This window comes from Equus quagga, chromosome 13, assembly GCF_021613505.1.
Source record: "Equus quagga isolate Etosha38 chromosome 13, UCLA_HA_Equagga_1.0, whole genome shotgun sequence".
Lineage (NCBI taxonomy): Eukaryota > Metazoa > Chordata > Mammalia > Perissodactyla > Equidae > Equus > Equus quagga.
Window position 1 is genome coordinate 100,874,067 of NC_060279.1, and position 16,634 is coordinate 100,890,700.

General features: G+C 55.9%; 3 protein-coding genes across 12 annotated transcripts; 2 read left to right on the forward strand and 1 right to left on the reverse strand.

The window, feature by feature from the left end:
- Positions 1 to 58: 58 nt before the first annotated feature.
- ALKBH6 (alkB homolog 6) lies at positions 59 to 5,268 on the forward strand. 3 transcript variants are annotated; one of them, XM_046681288.1, is made up of 7 exons: positions 59 to 119; positions 895 to 973; positions 1,280 to 1,348; positions 2,922 to 2,982; positions 3,360 to 3,511; positions 3,719 to 3,835; positions 4,853 to 5,268. In XM_046681288.1, the coding sequence occupies exons 1-7, from the start codon at positions 76 to 78 to the stop codon at positions 5,114 to 5,116; spliced, it is 786 nt and encodes a 261-aa protein (XP_046537244.1). In that variant the 5' UTR covers positions 59 to 75; the 3' UTR covers positions 5,117 to 5,268. The 3 variants fall into 3 exon arrangements, with proteins under 3 accessions (XP_046537244.1, XP_046537245.1, XP_046537247.1); XM_046681289.1 differs by lacking the exon at positions 59 to 119 and adding an exon at positions 189 to 779; XM_046681291.1 differs by lacking the exon at positions 59 to 119 and adding an exon at positions 190 to 802.
- A 142-nt stretch (positions 5,269 to 5,410) lies between these two features.
- Positions 5,411 to 9,383, forward strand: SYNE4 (spectrin repeat containing nuclear envelope family member 4). 8 transcript variants are annotated; one of them, XR_006891469.1, is made up of 9 exons: positions 5,411 to 5,842; positions 5,955 to 6,105; positions 6,624 to 6,767; positions 6,963 to 7,157; positions 7,231 to 7,479; positions 8,135 to 8,311; positions 8,579 to 8,832; positions 8,942 to 9,068; positions 9,161 to 9,250. XR_006891469.1 is itself a non-coding variant. In XM_046681254.1 (8 exons), exons 1-8 carry the CDS (start codon positions 5,715 to 5,717, stop codon positions 9,339 to 9,341), a joined length of 1,284 nt encoding a protein of 427 aa, XP_046537210.1. In that variant the 5' UTR covers positions 5,411 to 5,714; the 3' UTR covers positions 9,342 to 9,383. The 8 variants fall into 8 exon arrangements, 4 of the variants coding, with proteins under 4 accessions (XP_046537210.1, XP_046537212.1, XP_046537211.1 ...); XR_006891470.1 differs by having other exon boundaries at positions 9,010 to 9,068; positions 9,161 to 9,211; XR_006891471.1 differs by lacking the exon at positions 8,579 to 8,832.
- Positions 9,384 to 13,194: 3,811 nt separating this feature from the next.
- On the reverse strand, positions 13,195 to 14,309 carry SDHAF1 (succinate dehydrogenase complex assembly factor 1). Its single transcript, XM_046681335.1, has one exon. The coding sequence runs from the start codon at positions 14,231 to 14,233 to the stop codon at positions 13,877 to 13,879; it is 357 nt and encodes a 118-aa protein (XP_046537291.1). The 5' UTR covers positions 14,234 to 14,309; the 3' UTR covers positions 13,195 to 13,876.
- Positions 14,310 to 16,634: the final 2,325 nt, after the last annotated feature.

The window sequence follows — 16,634 nt, forward strand, 5'->3', positions numbered from 1 at the left end:
CATGGCCTGTGAGAGTTCCCATTGGTCTGAGGGCTTCTGCGTCAGACACGTGGGGCGGAAGTGGCTGGGAAGGGAATGGGGGTGTTGAATTTGGATGTTGGAGGGGACACTGGTGGACGGTCAGTTTTGGGGGTGGCGGAGGGCGGAGCTAGGGCTCAGAGAGGGCTGAGAGTGGGGATCTGAGGAAGCTCAGAGTGTGGGGTCCTAGAAGACTCAGAGCGGGGGCTCTAAGAGGTTCAGGGAGGGAAGAACATTTGAGAGGAGTCAGGCTCAGAGCTGAAGGTCCAAGGGTGCTGCAGTGAAGGGGCGCTGAGGAAGGTGAAGTCTGAGGGGTCCAGAATAGGGGGATCCGACGAGACTGAGAGTGGACGCGTGTGAGGAGACTCATCCGATTGGTGGCACAAGGGTGCTCAGAATTGGGTATCTGAAAGGGCTAGAGGAAGGTCCATGGGGACCCTGAATGTTGGTGTAGAGCCAGTCTCATGGTTGCAAGTCTGAAGTTGTCAGGATGGGGTCTCAAATTAAGGTGTTTAAAGGGGCTGCGGGATGCAGCCCTGGAGGCTATGTGTGGAGCTCTTGAGAAAGGCTCCCAGTGAGGTCAGAGGATGCCCTCTGTGAGAGGCTTGAGAGGGCAAATATGTGTACTTTGATGGGCCCTTAGTGGATGGATTTTGGGGGAGTGTTCTGGGTGCTCACTGTCCTGGGTGTCCTGGAAGGAGCCTGGGGACTCACTGGGTGGCTTTGATCAAGATGCCAAGGACTCAGATTTTAGAAACGAAGTGAGTTTCACTACAGGGCTGAGGTGAGGCCCTGGCCTGCGACAGAGCAGAATGTGGGGTCATAGCCTGAGGGTGGGAGGCTTGGTGACTTCAGCGTGTCCTCCCCTCCCCACAGGACTGGGTGCATGGAGTTGGTGTCGATGGAGGATCAGGACGCCAGGGTCCCAGCCCTGGAACCATTCAGGGTGGAGCAGGTTGTCAGGATGGGGGGTGCAGAGGGTGAAGGTGGGGACTAGATGGTGGGAGATAGAGTGGCTGACTCCTGGGTTTGTGGGCTGGGGCTGCTCCCTCTTTCCAAATTCATTCTTACCCTCAGGGTCCAGCCCCACCCTCGCTTGGGGACTTCCTACCCCCAAAATGGGCATTTGTCCCTCGATTTCAGGCCCTGGCCTGTCTGGGGACATCCTAAGCCTTGCTCCACAGGGAGGGGCTGCTCAGCAATGCTAGGGCCCCTGTGTAGGTCCGAGGGCCATACCTTCAGGGGGATCTTTCTATCCTAGGCACCACCTGTAATCTACTATGTCCCTGACTTCATCTCCAAGGACGAGGAGGAGTATTTGCTTCGACAGGTGACCCCAGTGCCCTCTGGTCTGTCCTCCCCCTCTTCCCAGATCCCTCCCCAACCTCAGGTCCTATGTGAGAGCCCCCAAGGCGACAGTGAAGATCCTGGCAGCACCCATCCCTCTCCTTCCCTATTCCTGTCTCAGGACCTGCTGAGGTCTCAGAAAGAGCTTTTCCCAGGAGGTTTAGGGGAAATCAAACTGATTCTTAGAAAGAAGGAGCAGACTCCCTGTGCTGAGATGGCCCAGTCCAGCCTCCAAAATGAGGATGTTATTAAGATCAGATTTCTTGTGCTCGAAGAGCGCAGTGTAACCCCAGAGCCTCAGAAACAAGGAAGTTAGAGAGCTCATCCTCTCTGTGCTGAGATAGCCCAATCCTGCTATCTTGGAGAAAAGGAGGTTATAAAGATAGGCAGAGATAGCCTAGTTCAGGCCCTTGCGATTTGGGAAATGAAGAATTTGCAGTGCTCAGATTTCTGTGCCGAGATAGCCCAGGCATCAGAATGTTACAGAGTAAGCTTTTCCCTCTGCTGAGGTAGCTCAGCATAGACCCAGAGTCCTGGGAACAAAGAACCAAGCACAGACCACCTGTGCTGAGATAGCACAGTCTGCATTCTTTTTTTTTTTTTTTTTTAAGATTTTTTTTTAATTTTTCCTTTTTCTCCCAAAGCCCTCTGGTACATAGTTGTGTATTTTTAGTTGTGGGTCCTTCTAGTTGTGTCATGTGGGATGCCGCCTCAGCGTGGCTTGATGAGTGGTGCTATGTCCATGCCCAGGATTCGAACTGGTGAAACCCTGGGCCGCCGAAGCAGAGCACGCGAACTTAACCACTCAGCCACGGGGCCGGCCCCCTGCATTCTATTTTTACGCTTTGGGGAAAGAAGAATTTACAAAGCTTAGAGTCCTTGCACTGGCATAGCCCTTCGCAGCCCCAGAGCCTTAGTTATAGAGCACAGATCTTCCTTTAGCTATCCCAACTAGTCCTGTCTAGTTCTAGTTCCAGGAATAAGTTAGCTACAGAACACAGTCCCTTGTGCTGAGATAGCTCATTCCAGCCCCATAACCATGAAGGGAATGAGGAGATTATTGAGTATAGACTTCTTGGAGATTGCCCATTCTAGACCCTTGGGATCTTGGCACTGGAGAATTTTCAAAATACTCTCTTTGCTATGCTGAGATAGCCCAGCTTAGCACATTCCCTCCTCCAGGTAATAGGAACAAGGAAGTTCCAGAAGTCAGACTGTGCTGAGATAGCCCAGAAATCAGGAAATTATAGAGTCCAGACTATTTGCTGGGCTGAAAGAGCCCAGCCCAGCCCAGAGCTGTGAGTAGATTCAGACCATGATTGTGTAGCCCTGGATCCTTTCCTTTGCCCTGGTAGACACAGGTGGGCTTTGGGGCCAGAGGCCTCCACAGAGGAGAGGGAAAATGACAGAATCCTGGGGACTCTGTGTCCCAGAGAATGATCCCAGACACTGAGATGACCCATTTCCACCCCAAGTCAAGACCCGTATGTTGGGCTGGATGGGAGAATCAGAGAGGGTGGTCCTGAAAAAGGGGTGATCCCCTCCCTATCTCCCAGGTCTTCAATGCCCCAAAGCCTAAGTGGACCCAGCTCTCCGGGAGGAAGTTACAGAACTGGGGTAAGTGTCCCTGCCTGGGGGCATGGGTGATTTGGGGGTGTGGGCTGGGGCTGGCGGCTCAGGTTGGGTAGGCTCAAGACATTGGGGGGTCCTTGAGGGTTCAAGAGGTCCCAAGGGCCAGGAGGATTCTGAGAGGTCAGTGGAGGTCCTGAGAGGTTAGGGATTTCCTGATGAGTGGGGAGGAGGGTTGTCTCTTGAAGGGTCCAGGGGTTTGGAGAAGTCAAGAAACCTTTGAAGGGTTGGATGGTGGTCTCCAAAGAGTCAGGGGTCCCTGAGGGGGTCAGAGTGCTACCAACCACTGGGATATCCCTAATGGGGGCCCCAGGTGCCAGGGCTCCTTGCTTGGGTGCCCTCAGGACCTCATTGTCCTCCCCCAGGTGGGCTCCCCCATCCCCGGGGGATGGTTCCTGAGCGGCTGCCCCTGTGGCTCCAGCGCTACGTGGACAAAGTGTCTGATCTCAGCCTTTTTGGGGGTCTCCCAGCCAACCACGTCCTTGTGAACCAGTATCTGCCTGGGGAGGGCATCATGGTAACCACACACCCTCACCCTGACCCCCAGACCTCTGATCCACCATGGGGCAGGGCATCATGTTGACCTACCTCCATTCTCATTAAGCAGCCGCATACCCCAACCAGGCATTCACCTCCCTGTCCCCAGCTGGGGAGCCCCCCTTGAACTCCAGAGGGTGGGGGGTGTGGACTCCTGCCCTGTCCAGCCCTGGTGCCCACTCCCCAGCCCCACGAGGACGGGCCACTGTACTACCCGACTGTCAGCACCATCAGCCTGGGCTCCCACACCATGCTGGATCTCTACGAGCCGCGGCAGCCAAAGGATGATGACCCTACAGAGCAGGTGGGCCCTGAGACACTGCCCCAGTCACTCGTGGGCACTCTGACATCCCACATCCTCCAAGAGGCCCCAGTCCCACTGGGCTGATACCCTCCCAGACACCTTCCCCTGTCCCCTCATGGAGTGCACTCACATCCTCCCAGACACCTGACCCATCTACTTGCAGAATGCCCTAGAAACCTGATGTCCACAGACACCCTAATAACCCCCCCCATGCTGAACGGATGCCCCGACACCCTACAAATCTGCTGGCCCCACACGTTCAGATTGCTCCAGTAGCCCAAGGTCTTCATACCCCATGCAGGGCTCCCCAGTGTTCCAGAGGACACTGATATCCTCAGATACCCCAACACCATTCACTCATGGGTGGCCCTGACATCCTCCCAACATCCTGGCTCTCCCTGCCCACTGCACAGGGCACCCCGAGACTGACCTCCTCCCTGCCACTCCAATAATCTGATCTGCCATGTGGGACACCCCCAGATTCTCCTTGGCACCTCAACCCATGACTTGCTGCTCAAGGACCCCACAGATATCCTGTGTCCCGTCTCTGACGGTTGCTCACGACAGCAGCTTCCCTGACCTCTTTCTCCGGGTGATGCATTTCTGATACCCCAGTGTCCACAGAGACTGCCCTGGACACTCCCCAGATGCTCCGTAGGGCTTCCCTTTTTAGCCCTGCTGCTCCTGGATACTCTGACACCCTCCCCATACTGCGCCGGTGCCCTCGAACATCCTGATGTCCCCAGATACTCCCAGACCGCACCCCCCCATCTCTGCCTCACTATCTCCCTGCCTGGCCGCTGACCCTCAGTTGCACCTCCCCCCTCCCCTTCCCCGTAGCCCTGGCCCTGGGACCCAGGGGATTTACACTTCAACCTCTCCATCCCTGGGAGCACGCTTGCCCCTCAGCCTTTGCCTCTGGGAACTCGACCCTCGTCCCCTGGCCCCCAATGTCTGCGGACCTCTCGCCTGTCCCCCGACTTCTGGGGACTGGCTGACCGTCGACCTGCCCCGCAGCCCCGGCCCCCACCCCGGCCGGCCACCTCGCTGCTGCTCGAACCGCGCAGCCTCCTGGTGCTCCGTGGCACCGCCTACACGCGCCTCCTCCACGGCATCGCAGCCGCCTGCGTAGACGCACTCGACGCTGCCTCCCTGCCTCCCAACGCGGCCGCCTGCCCGTCTGCGCGGCCCGGAGCCCGCCTGGTCCGCGGCACCCGCGTCTCGCTGACCATCCGCCGCGTGCCCCGCGTGCTGCGCACCGGCCTCCTGCTCAGCAAGTGACGCCGGGCCCCGGGACCCGCTCCGACTTCGGACGGCTGCGTCCCTGTGACCTTGGAACCCTGGGGCAGAGGCAGCTTTCCTGGGTTATTTCCCCAGTAACTATGGGAGCCACAGGAAAAGGCCCCATTCCAAATAAAACAAAACAAAACATCTTTCTTTGGGTTTAGATTTCTCGGAGGTGGGGACCAGATGCTTGGGTTCCCGAGGGGCAATGCATCTGGGACCTTAGATGGATGGTGGGGCCCCTGGGGTCAGATGAATGGGTCACTGGGTGGGGCAGAATCCGGGTCTCTGGTGTGTGAGGGGGTTATATCTGGAACCCTTTCGCGGTGCGGGGAGGGCTAGGGTGAGCCTGGAAGGTTCGCAGCTACTGGTCTGCTAGGGAGGAAGGAGTTAAGTGGTGCCTCTGTCACCTGAGCTGGGAGTCAAATTACCTGGTTCCAGGTTCCCCTTGGAAGGAGGTGGAGCCAGCAGGCCCTTGGGCCCCTGGCTGCCTCAGGCCTGGGTGAGTCCTGCTGACGTCTGGCGGGTTACCCCTGGCTAGGAAAAGGGCTTTTACTGGGGATTTTCATTGACTATCTGTCCCCAGGCCCCAGCTATGGCCCTCCTACCACCTCTGGACCCTAGACCCCCTTCAGAGCCCCTCAACCACCCCCCTGGAGCCCCTAGGGAACTGAATCTCGTTGGATGCGCCATCTGCCCGGCATCTGGAGAGGAGAGAATCAGGTAGGGGTTGGGGCTTTTGAAACTTGGATCCCAAAAGGTACAGGGGTAGGGCAGGGTGGATAGTGGGTACCTGGGATCACCCGGGGGCCTGTCAATGTCCCCTACCTCCCAGGCAGGAACAGGCCCAGAAACAGGGGCAGGATTCCTTGGACCCTCTTGAGCACTTCCAGGGTGGGCTGAGGGGCAATGAGCCTGCTACTGGCCCTTCCAGACTGCCAGCGCCCTCTGCCGGTGAGGACCCAGCAGGGGGCAAACACTATGAGGTGAGCTGAGGTGCCCCGGGACCCTGTGCCAGCCCCACTTCCTCTCTGTCCCCCAGAATCTGCCCTCCACATGGGAGATGAAGTGATGGTGCTGGGAAAGTGTTGGGCATCTGGGAGGGGAGGGCCGCTCTAGAAAACGCTTCTTTACCAATCACTAAGGAAGTATCTCATTATTTTACCAACTGAGAGAGCATTATTTAATTGCTGGCTTGCGTGCAGCCCTGTTCCTTGTGGGGGTATCCAGCTCCATCGCCCCCTCCCTATCCAGACCCCCAGGCCCCACATGTCCAAGTTTCCAGGAGCGTTGAAAACCTGGAGACTTTGAACCAGAGGGCCTCAGGCCTGGCTCTGCTGGGAAGGACTCCAGGTGGGAGCAGCATTGGTGCAGATCCGGAGGTGGATTCTGCTGCGGAGAAGCATCCAGAAGACAGGAGCCTACAGAAGAGGAGTGGCAATGGGAATGGGGGCAAGGTCTTGGTTGGCCCACCAGCCCTGACTCAGCCCCCTGTGTTCCCCAGTGCCCCATCTCTGCCCGCGACGTATTGGAGGTTGACCAGGGGGACTTGCATCTTTGCCTGTTGGGGCTAGGTCTCCAGCTGCAGGACCTGGAGCGAGGCCTGGGGCCCTGGGCATCAGCCCAGAGCGGAATGGTCCAGCTGCAGGTGGGCAGTGGGAAGCCAAGATGTAGGAGGGTGGGCAGGGCCTCAGGAGTGAGTGTCAGCTTCCTGGGGTAGGAAATGGGTTTATTCTGTGTTCCAGGTGTCTAGATAGGAAAGGGACGGTGTGACTCTAGGTCCCAGGTCTCTGGTCCCTGGTGTGTGCGCGTGTGGGAAGTGATGCCAACCCTGTGTACCCAGACCCTACAGGCAGACCTGCGTGGGGCAGCTGAGCGTGTGGATGCACTGCTGGTGTTTGGTGAGGGGCTGGCACAGCAGAGTGAGCCTCAGGCCCGGGCCTCCCTGGAGCAGGTCCTGAGGGTCCTCAGAGCCCACCGAGACAGCATCTTCCGGCGGCTCTGGCGGCTGCAGGCCCAGCTGGTCAGCTACAGCCTGGTATGGCCCACCCTGGCGGTCCCTGGCTCTGGTGCCAATCCCACAACCCTCATGACCTCTGTCCTCTGACCAGGTGTTCCAGGAGGCCAACATATTGGACCAGGACTTGGAGGTCGAGGGGGACTCGGACGGGCCAGGACCTGGTGGAGTCTGGGGGCCCCGGGCACCCAGTAGCCTCCCTACTCCTGCAGAGTTGGAGTGGGACCCGGCAGGGGACGTTGGGGGCCTTGGGCCCTTGGGGCGAAAGACACCCTTGACACCAGGGGCTCCCTGTGAGCTGTGTGGCCACAGGGGCTCTCAGGGCAGGGGACAAGGCCTTGAGGTGAGACGGGGCGGGGCAGGGGACGACACCCGTGTGTGCCTCCTAGCAGGGTCCTTCCCTTTCAAGGAGGTCTTAGTGGCTCTCTCCCCCTCTATCTCTGTCGGAGTCTCTTTCTCTCTTGGTGTCTCAATGTTTTCCTCCCTCCCTCTCTCTCTCTCTCTGTTCATCTCTCTCACTTTTCATTTTCTTCTCTTCTGTCTGTATCTACATTTCTTCATTTTCTTTCATTCTCCCCCTCACTCACCCCACTACAGCCACACTAGCCTCCTGGCTGTTCGAACATTCCAAATTCACTCCCATCTCAAAGGCCCCAGATGATGCCCAGCTCACTCCTCAGATGTCACCTCTTTGCAGAGGCCTGCCCTGCCCTCTCTCCTTCTCCTCTTGCTTTATTTCCTAAGAGCAATGACCACATTTTGACATATATTTATTTATTGGTGCATGGTCTCTCTCTTCTGCTAGAATAATGCTCCATGGATGCCAGGACTGTGCCTGTTTCCATGCCCACTGTGTCCCCAGCTCCTAGAAGAGTGCCTGGCATGTAACAGACACTCATTAAATATTTGTTGAATGAATAAATAATGTCTCGCTTCTCTTGGTTTCTTTGGCTCTGCCCCTCTCTTCGTCTCTCCTCAAGATCTCTCTCTTCCTCCAGAATCTCATCTCTATGACACTCCCCATCCTGGCCCCTCCTCAACTTTGGGTCCCTTTGTCATTGGTTCTCCAAGGATCCCACACTGCTCTGTCCCCACAGGACATGCTGCTGTCAGGCCTTAGCCACCGGAAACACTTAGCAGGGCATCGAAGACGCTCCTTGCTCCGGAAGTCTCAGGTGAGCTGCTCCTCAGCTAGGTGTATCGCTCAGGAATCTTGATGGCAAGTGGCGGAAACCCAGCCTAGATTGAACTGCATAAAAAAGGGGATGCTGTTTTTTCATGTAACTGAAAAGTCCAGGCGCTGCTGAATGCAGGACCTCAAATGCTGTCAGGGCTCAATCCCTCCCTCCCTTGGGCTCTACTTCCCCAAGGTGTTTTCCTTCTCAGCAGAATGGCCACCCCAGTGGCTACACACTCACTTCCCACTGGTCTACCCACCCCAGGGGAAGGAGCATGCCGCCGACCTTCAGGCAGCAAAGTTGCAGGGCTGACTCCCACTTGCCCAGCTTGGGTCATGGCCTCTACTCTGAACCAGTCACAGTGGCCAAGCTCATGGAGGACTCGGATTGGCCAGATCTGGGTCACATGCCCAATCACTGAATTGGAGGTGTGGGGTCAGGAGAGTGAGGAGGTGTGACCCCATCCCCCTCAAATTAAGCCACCGTTACCAGGAAAAAGAGGATCAGATGAAGGGCAGGTACAAACAGACATTCACCACATTGGAGGGGGTCCATTGGGGTCCTGGGGATGGGGGATGGGGGGGCCAGGAATGGAGGAGAAGTAAGCCCAGCCCTGTTGGCCTGTAGTAGTAAGAGAAAGTCCACACTGAGTGCCACTTCCATCCATTCTGCTGCTGGGTGCTGTCTACCTTTAGGACAAGAAGAGGCAAGCATCTCCCCACCTACAGGATGTGATGCTGGAGGTAGACCCTGGGTGAGATGCCTGGGAGATGGGTCTGCGGGTGTGGGGACAGGGCTCATGGTGGCAGCCCACGTATTTGCATAACACTGCATTTCCCTTCACAGAGCCCCTGCTCCTGCCTCCAGGCGGCCCCTGACCTTCCTCCTTCTCCTCTTCCTCTTCCTTCTCCTGGTGGGTGCCACAGTGCTCCTGCCCCTGTCAGGGGACCCCTGCTCCTCTCCCGCCCGACTGGCCAGGACACCTTACGTGGTGCTCAGCTATGTCAATGGTCCCCCCCCAGTCTGAGGACACAGCCCAGGCATATGTAATAAATGGTCACTGTCAAAGGATGTGTCTTAGTCCGTTTGGGCTGCTATAACAAAATACTATAGACTGGGTGGCTTATAAATGATAGACATTTATTTCTCACAGTGCTGGAGGCTGAGAAGTCCCAGATCAAGCTGCCAGCAGATTTGGTGTCTGGTGAGGGTCCACTTCCTGGTTCGTAGGCAGCTGTCTTCTCGCTGTGTCCTCACATGGCAGAAGGGGCAGGGAGCTCTCTGGGGTCTCTTTCATAAGGGCACTAACCATTTCCACCTCATGACCTACTCACTCCCAAAGGCCCCACCTCCTAAGACCATCATATTGGGGGTTAGGATTTCCACACATGAATTTTGAGGGGACACATTCAGTCTGTGGCAGACGTGTGAGGATATCCGGTGCTCGAGGACCTAGAAACTAGCACACAGTCCCGATACGTCTGGACAGCCGCCTCCACAGACCCCTTTGCCTTGAGCACAGGACACAGAACTGAATCAGCCCATCTTGGGTTGGGGTCCCTCGGACCCTGAGGCAAAAGATTCAAGCACAAGTAGCTCATTGGGGAGAGGGTCCCAGCAGACGGACAGGAAGCAGGGGGATTGGGGAGGGGGTCCCAGCAGACGGACAGGGAGCAGGGGGATTGGGGAGGGGTTCCCAGCAGACGGACAGGGAGCAGGTGGTGAACCAGGGACGGGAGTTGATGAGCTGGTTGCTGCTCTGGGCACCTGGGGCGCCATCCCACTGGGACCTCCAGCAGACTGTGTGGGACACGCTCAAAGTTGTTCCACCCTAGGGGTGAAGAAGTTGTGACATTTAGGTACCAGCTCCCATTTCTCACTGGTTACAGCTTGTTCCTGGAGATGTTAACTCCCCGGCACTTCCTGCCTTTCCTGCTTCTAAAGGCCAGCAGGCGGAGAGGCACTGGAGCTTGCCACAGGAAGCCAGAGGCGTGTAGGGAAGGATGCAGGTGACGTGGGCGAGTTGCCTCTGACCTGCATCCATACAGGTGCTCTGCTCAAATTCTCCATGGGGGGCCCCCAGGCTGGGCCATCCCTGGCGCAGGACTGTGAAACCCCCTTTCCTGGGTCTTGATGACACCAGGATGAATTGCCAGGGCTTGGTCCTGGAGTCCAGCCTCCAGCCCCAGGTGTCTAAGCTCCTGTACTCTCCAGAGCTTCAAGTGTCAGGACAAGAGGTGGAGCAGAATCAGAGTCAAGAGCAGAGGCGGGAGCCCTGTGCTAGGCTCCTGGCTATGCACTTAAGACAGATCTCCTCTCCTTAATTCTCACAACCACCCGATGATGTGTCCCCACTTAACAGAATGGGAAACTGAGGCTCTAGATGGGAAGCCACTGGCCTGAGGCCACATAGAGAGCTAGTGACTGAAGCCCAATCTCCACTGATTTAAATAGAAATGGGAATTTATTTTCATGGGTAACTGAAAAGTTTAGGACTTCAGGCACAGGTCGATCCAGGGGCTTAAATGATATCTCCAGTTCTTTTCTCTGGTTTGGCTTCATTCTTATCCTGGTGGTGGCCAGCGTGTCCCTCAAAACCTCCGAGCATACATCCCTCTGATTTAGCAGCCAATAGGAGAGTCCCTTTTCCTTTAGAGTTCCAACCACAGTCCCAGAGCTGGCTCCCCTGGAGACTCCAGGTTCAGGGAGAAGTCAGGAGGCAAACCTGGGTCTGTCTTGTTTCAAATGCCAGGCCAAGTCTCTGTCCCCAACCACGGAGGCATGGTTTCCCTGGGGACACTGCAAAAAGGGCCGGCAGTCTTGGCAATATTGACCCAAATGACCGGGTAATGGAGCAAATCTGTGTCATCCATTCATTCATTCAACATTGACTGAGAGTCTGCTATGAGCCAGGTCCGGGTCAAAGGGCAGGGCTGTGACAGTGAGCAAGACAGGCTAAAGTCCTGTCCCTGTGGAGCTGACATTCTAGTCGGGGAGACCAACAGTAAGTAAAAGAAACAGGTAAGTATGTAATGGGTCCGATAGTGATAAGCGCTAAGGAGAAAGAGGGGGCAAAGGGGAAAGGGGCTACGATTTAATCAGGGTGGTGGAGGAAGGCATCAGGGTGACAATTATGTCATCATGTTCTAACTATTGTCGTTATAGCAAATCCTAGTGAGGAAACCAGCCACGGTGGGGCCTCCGAGTAGTGCTGTCCAATGGAAAGAGAATGTGAACCACAGATATACTTTTAAATTTCCTAGTAGTCACAGTGAAACAGTAGAAACAGGTGAAATTAATTTTAATGATTTAATTTATATTCTCTTTAACCTGATATATCCAGAACATTATCACTTCAACATGTAATCAGTATAAAAATGAGGTACTTTACAATCCTTTTTTCTTACGAAGTCTTTCAGACAATTAATTTTCAACAGATAAAATGAAAGGTAATCCTACCAAAACAATAAAGTTGTGTTTAATGGAAAAAAAATATTTTACACTGCTTCAGTTTTAACATTTAAATGACTTAAAACTTATAAAATTAAAAAGAAATCCTCATTTCAAATGCTCAAGTCACAGGTAGCTCCCAGGTACCACACTGGGCAGTGCAGACCTGAAGGAAGAGTATTCCAGGTTGAGGGAACAGCAAGTGCAAAGGCCCTGAGGTAGGAGTGTGCCTGGGATGTGAGAAAGCCAGTGTGGCTGGAGCATGAGTCGTGGAGGGGGAGAGTGGGAGGTGAAATGAGAGAGGTGATGGAGCCAGACAGGTGAGGCCTTGTGGACCACAGTGAGGACTTCTAGTTGAGTGAGATGGGCACCACTGGAGTTTGTTTTGGTTTTTCAGTTTTCATTCTGCTACTTTTTGAACTTGTACAAAAGGAGAAGGAACAGCATTACAAGTCCTCCTGGACTCATCTTCAGCTCCAATCGTTATCAACTCAGAGCCAATCCCATTTAATCCTCCCAGGCACCCACTCCCCGAGGAGTGGGAGAGGAGCTGAGATGAAAACCGAGGCTGAGAGAGAGGAGCAAGGTGCGGAGGTCCCGAGGTGAGTACTAACTGGAGACAAAGCTGAAGTAGAAGCCACACGCCCAAGGGGAAGAGCCTGTGCTCTGGGGCCCTCCAGGCCCCAGTGGGGCCCTTGCGTGTCTCCCCTTGGCCCCCTCCAGGCCTTTCCCCACACTGGTCCTCCTGCTGAGAAGCCTATCCCCACCTTCTGACAAATTACATCTCTTCAAATTATAATTCTGCAACTTTCAACCCCATTTGATAACTATTTGGGCACCTGCCTCCCCCAACAGGGTTTAGGGCAGAGTCATGCTTCTCTTCTGTCCATCCTCCCTTTGGTCTGAGGGCTGGGCTCCTTCCTAATGTCCTCCTCCTCCTCCCAGCTGCATCTGCTAAGAAGTCGTCTGCTTTCCACTTATTTAACCAACATGGGTGCAAATACAGCTCAGGGGTGCAAAATGCAGTACCCAGAGAAAGTCTAGGGCAGGCCCACACGGGGACACGGGAGGGGGTGTGCCTGTGGTCTGCCCGCCCATCTCTCCTCCCCAACCCCTGGGCCTTGCTGACAAAAATCCCAGCTTGTAGCTGAGACTGGACTCTGCTACCAGGCTTGATCTCCCCACCACTGCCTCAAGGATTCCCAGCCAGGCCTCTTCATTTCCTCTCCTGCCTCACTGCCCTCCATTAAGGAGTCAGCTGGGGTTTCTTTGGGGTCAAACCAGGATGGGTCCCATGGATCTGCCCAGTAGAGAGAACTATGCTGCTGGAACCAATTTGCCAGTCTAGACAGCTCCCTAAACCCAACCCTCCCAGCGGGTCACTTCTTGGTTTGTGGGGCATCTTCAAAAATCCCCAAACACATAAAATCTTTAAGACCACCGACAGGGAAGTAAGCACATCCCAAATTTTATTCCCTTTGTTCAACAGTCCTGAAGTTGGAAGGGCACAGGAGTCACGATGCCCCCTCAGAACCATCAAGTAGAGGTCTTGAGGGGTCTTTAGTTGATCGGCTAGGGTGAGACCCCCTAACCCCTTCCTCACCGGTTCTAGTTTGTCGCAATAATTGGGGGAAAGTTTTCCAAAGGGGGATTCGGGGCTTCTCACTGTCCATAAAGGCATCTTCCCAAATTCCTCAGCAAAAAGTCTGCTACAGGAGAGGGGAGTTGAGGAGCCAGGCATCAAAAGGGTGTCCCAGTCTCCTGCTGTCCAACGAGGGCGGTGGGGGCGGGGGGGAGTCCTGACTCCCCTTGCCTTGGAGTAAGTAGCTCTCAGCTTGACACAGTCCAGCCAGCCGGCGACCCAGGCCGCCCCAAGCCCTCAGGGAAGAGTCCGACCCGTTACCGTGGATCGGGCAGGCTCGGACATCTCTCGCCATCCATCATGGGTGTCTCTAGGCCCTCACATCGCCAGGAGGTCTCTCCGATTCCCCCAGTCCATGGAGCTAGTCTCTCAAGACGTCTCCCCTTCCATCAGGCGGGTTCCTCGGTCCCGCCACGCAGTCAGGCTGGCCCCCCGGCTGCCCTGCGCCATCGGGTGAGCTCTTCTGCCTGTTACCGTCCATCAGGCGGGGTCTCTGGTGACCCCATGCCGTCGGGAGGGCTCCTTGGACTGTTACCATCTTCAGGCGGGGTCCCCGGGACCCTCGCGTCCCGGGGCTCCTCGGTCGGGCCCCGCGGGCGCACGAAGGCACCCATGGCCGTGGCGTGGCCCGAGCGGAGCAGCTGGAGCTGGCGCCGCCCGCGGCGATACAGGTACTCGATGCGCAGGACGTCGGAGCGCGGCAGGCAGGCGTGCTGCCGGAACTCGGCCCGCACCCGCGCGTCGGCGCCCGGCTTCCCGCGCGCGGCGCGCAGCAGCTCGCGGTACAGGCTCAGGACCTGCCTCTGCAGCCGGCTGGGCCGGCTCATGGCGGCGGCGGGGCCGGGATCGCGCGCAGAGGAGGCCGCGCCAACCGTGGCGCCGTGGTGCTGGGCGAGATGGGGGAGCGAGGCAGCGAGCACTTCCGCCCCGCGCGCTCCCACAGCTCTGCCTCCCGCCTCCCTCCTCCCTCGCCCTCGCGCCCCATTGGCTGTCGCTGCAGTGACGTCACAGGGCTGGGCGTAGGGGGCGGAGCGGCTGGCTGGCGGGCCCGCCTCACCGGGAATTTGTGTCCTTGAGGGGACAGTTCTGGGATCCCGGAGGAGGAGGGGGCTAGGCGCTCGGACTCTTAGATTTTGGGTCGGAAGGGGACTGGGGTCCTGACCTAACTCCTGGGTCGTGGGAGAGCAGGGAGCTAGAGGTTGGAATCCTTTTGTTCCCCAGGGCGCGGCGGCACGGGAGAGAGAAGACAGGCACACGCGTGTTTTTGTCATCAGTTATTTATTAAAACGATCGCAGGAAGCTCCGTGCGGTCCCACCTCCAGGGCCGGCGTGTGTCGTGGGTCCCAGCCCTGGGGACGCGCAGACGGACGGTGTCACGCGGGGAAGTGTTGAGTCACGGCCTGCAGGAGAGCTTCTCTTTACAGTGGGAAGACAAACGGAAAGGGGGTGGGGGCTCCAAGCCCCCAAAGGCAGCCTGTTGGCAGGGAGTTGGTCTGGTAGCTCCCTCTGCTGATGAGAGTGAGGTCCTGGGGCAGGAGAGGGAGGGTCCTCAGCAGCTGTGGAAGCCCTGAGTCCGGCGCGCCTGGAGCACGTCGACTGGGCTGTTGCCCCGGAGTCCTCCTGAGAGTATCAGGTCGTCGGCCGCAATTCCGTTGTTGTCCCCGGAGGCGTCCTCGTAACGTGGAGGGCCACCGCCCCCTCGGGCACCCAGAGCATGAGGGACCGCTTGACGATAACCCCAGAGCCCTCCGCCCAGCGTGCGACCACGCCCCCGCACGACTGGGCCGGGAGCCGCGCGGGGCGTCGGTTCACCTGCGCAGAGGGGAGACGGGTCAGAGGCCGGGATTAGGGTCGGAGTCTGGGAGTCCGCGGGGCTTCAGAAACCACTGTGTAGGGGCCGGCCTGGTTGCGCAGCGGTTAAGTTCACACGCTCCGCTTCTCAGCGGCCCGGGGTTCGTCAGTTCGGATCCCGGGTGTGGACATGGCACCGCTTGGCACGCATGCTGTGGTAGGCATCCCACATATAAAGTAGAGGAAGATTGGCACGGATGTTAGCTCAGGGCCAGGCTTCCTCAGCAAAAAGAGGAAGACTGGCAGTAGTTAGCTCAGGGCTAATCTTCCTCAAAAATTAAAAATTAAAAAAAAAAAAGAAACCACTGTGTAACTGTAATGGGGTTTCATAACACTATTCTCTCTTCTGTGATGCTTGAAAATTTCCATAATAAACACTTCCCTAAAAGGGAGCTTTAGAGGGGAAAAAACAGCCTCTGGAACTTGTCAGGTCTCTCACCTCTTGTCTTCAAAATCTAACATTCTCTGTGCCAGGCGCTATTCCAACTGCTTTAATATTTTACTATTCAATTCATAAGATAATGTATGACACAGTACATCAATAAAATTTGCAAAATAATACGATGCAATTGATATTTTAATATACTGTCACCAAATTTATATTATTTTATGTAATACATTTATTTTAAAATAGTGAATGTTAAAATAGCTTATTAAATATTTACAATGATATTAAATCCCACCAACACACTGACAAGGTGGATCTGCAGCCTATATGCCTCTTGCCTCTTACTGATTAGGAAAGAGACCCAGTAGGGCTGGCCCCATGGCCGGGTGGTTAAGTTCCCGCTCTGCTTCTGCGGCCCAGGGTTTCACTGTTGGGATCCTGCGCGCCAACATGGCACCGCTCACTGAGCCATGCTGAGGTGGCGTCCCACATGCCACAACTAGAGGGACTCACAACTAAAAATATACAACTATGTACCGGGGGGATTTGCGGAGAAAAAGGAAACATAAAATCTTAAAAAAAAAAAGAAAAAAAGGAAAGAGACCTAGAGAAGTCACAGAGCTTGCCCAGGTTCATGGAGCTGGTGAGTGGCAGAGCCAGGTTTGGATCCTGGGGAGGAGGGGGTACTGGATTCGTGACCTGTGTTCTTAACCACTCTGCTCTATACCTTGTCTCTCCAATAATAATATAAAAGAGGCTGCGAGAGCAATCACAGCTCATACTTACAGAGCACTTAGTGTACACCAGCACTTCACATGTATGCTCACAGCTGCCCTATGAAGGAGGTACTATTCTTATGACTGCTTTTTGTGGATGGGCAAACTGAAGCATAGAGAGGGGCTGAGTCACGAGCCAAAAGTTACACTAGAAGTTTAAGAGACACAGTCCGGGGCTCTTGGCCCTACAAGCAAAGCTCTGGCTCAGCCTCC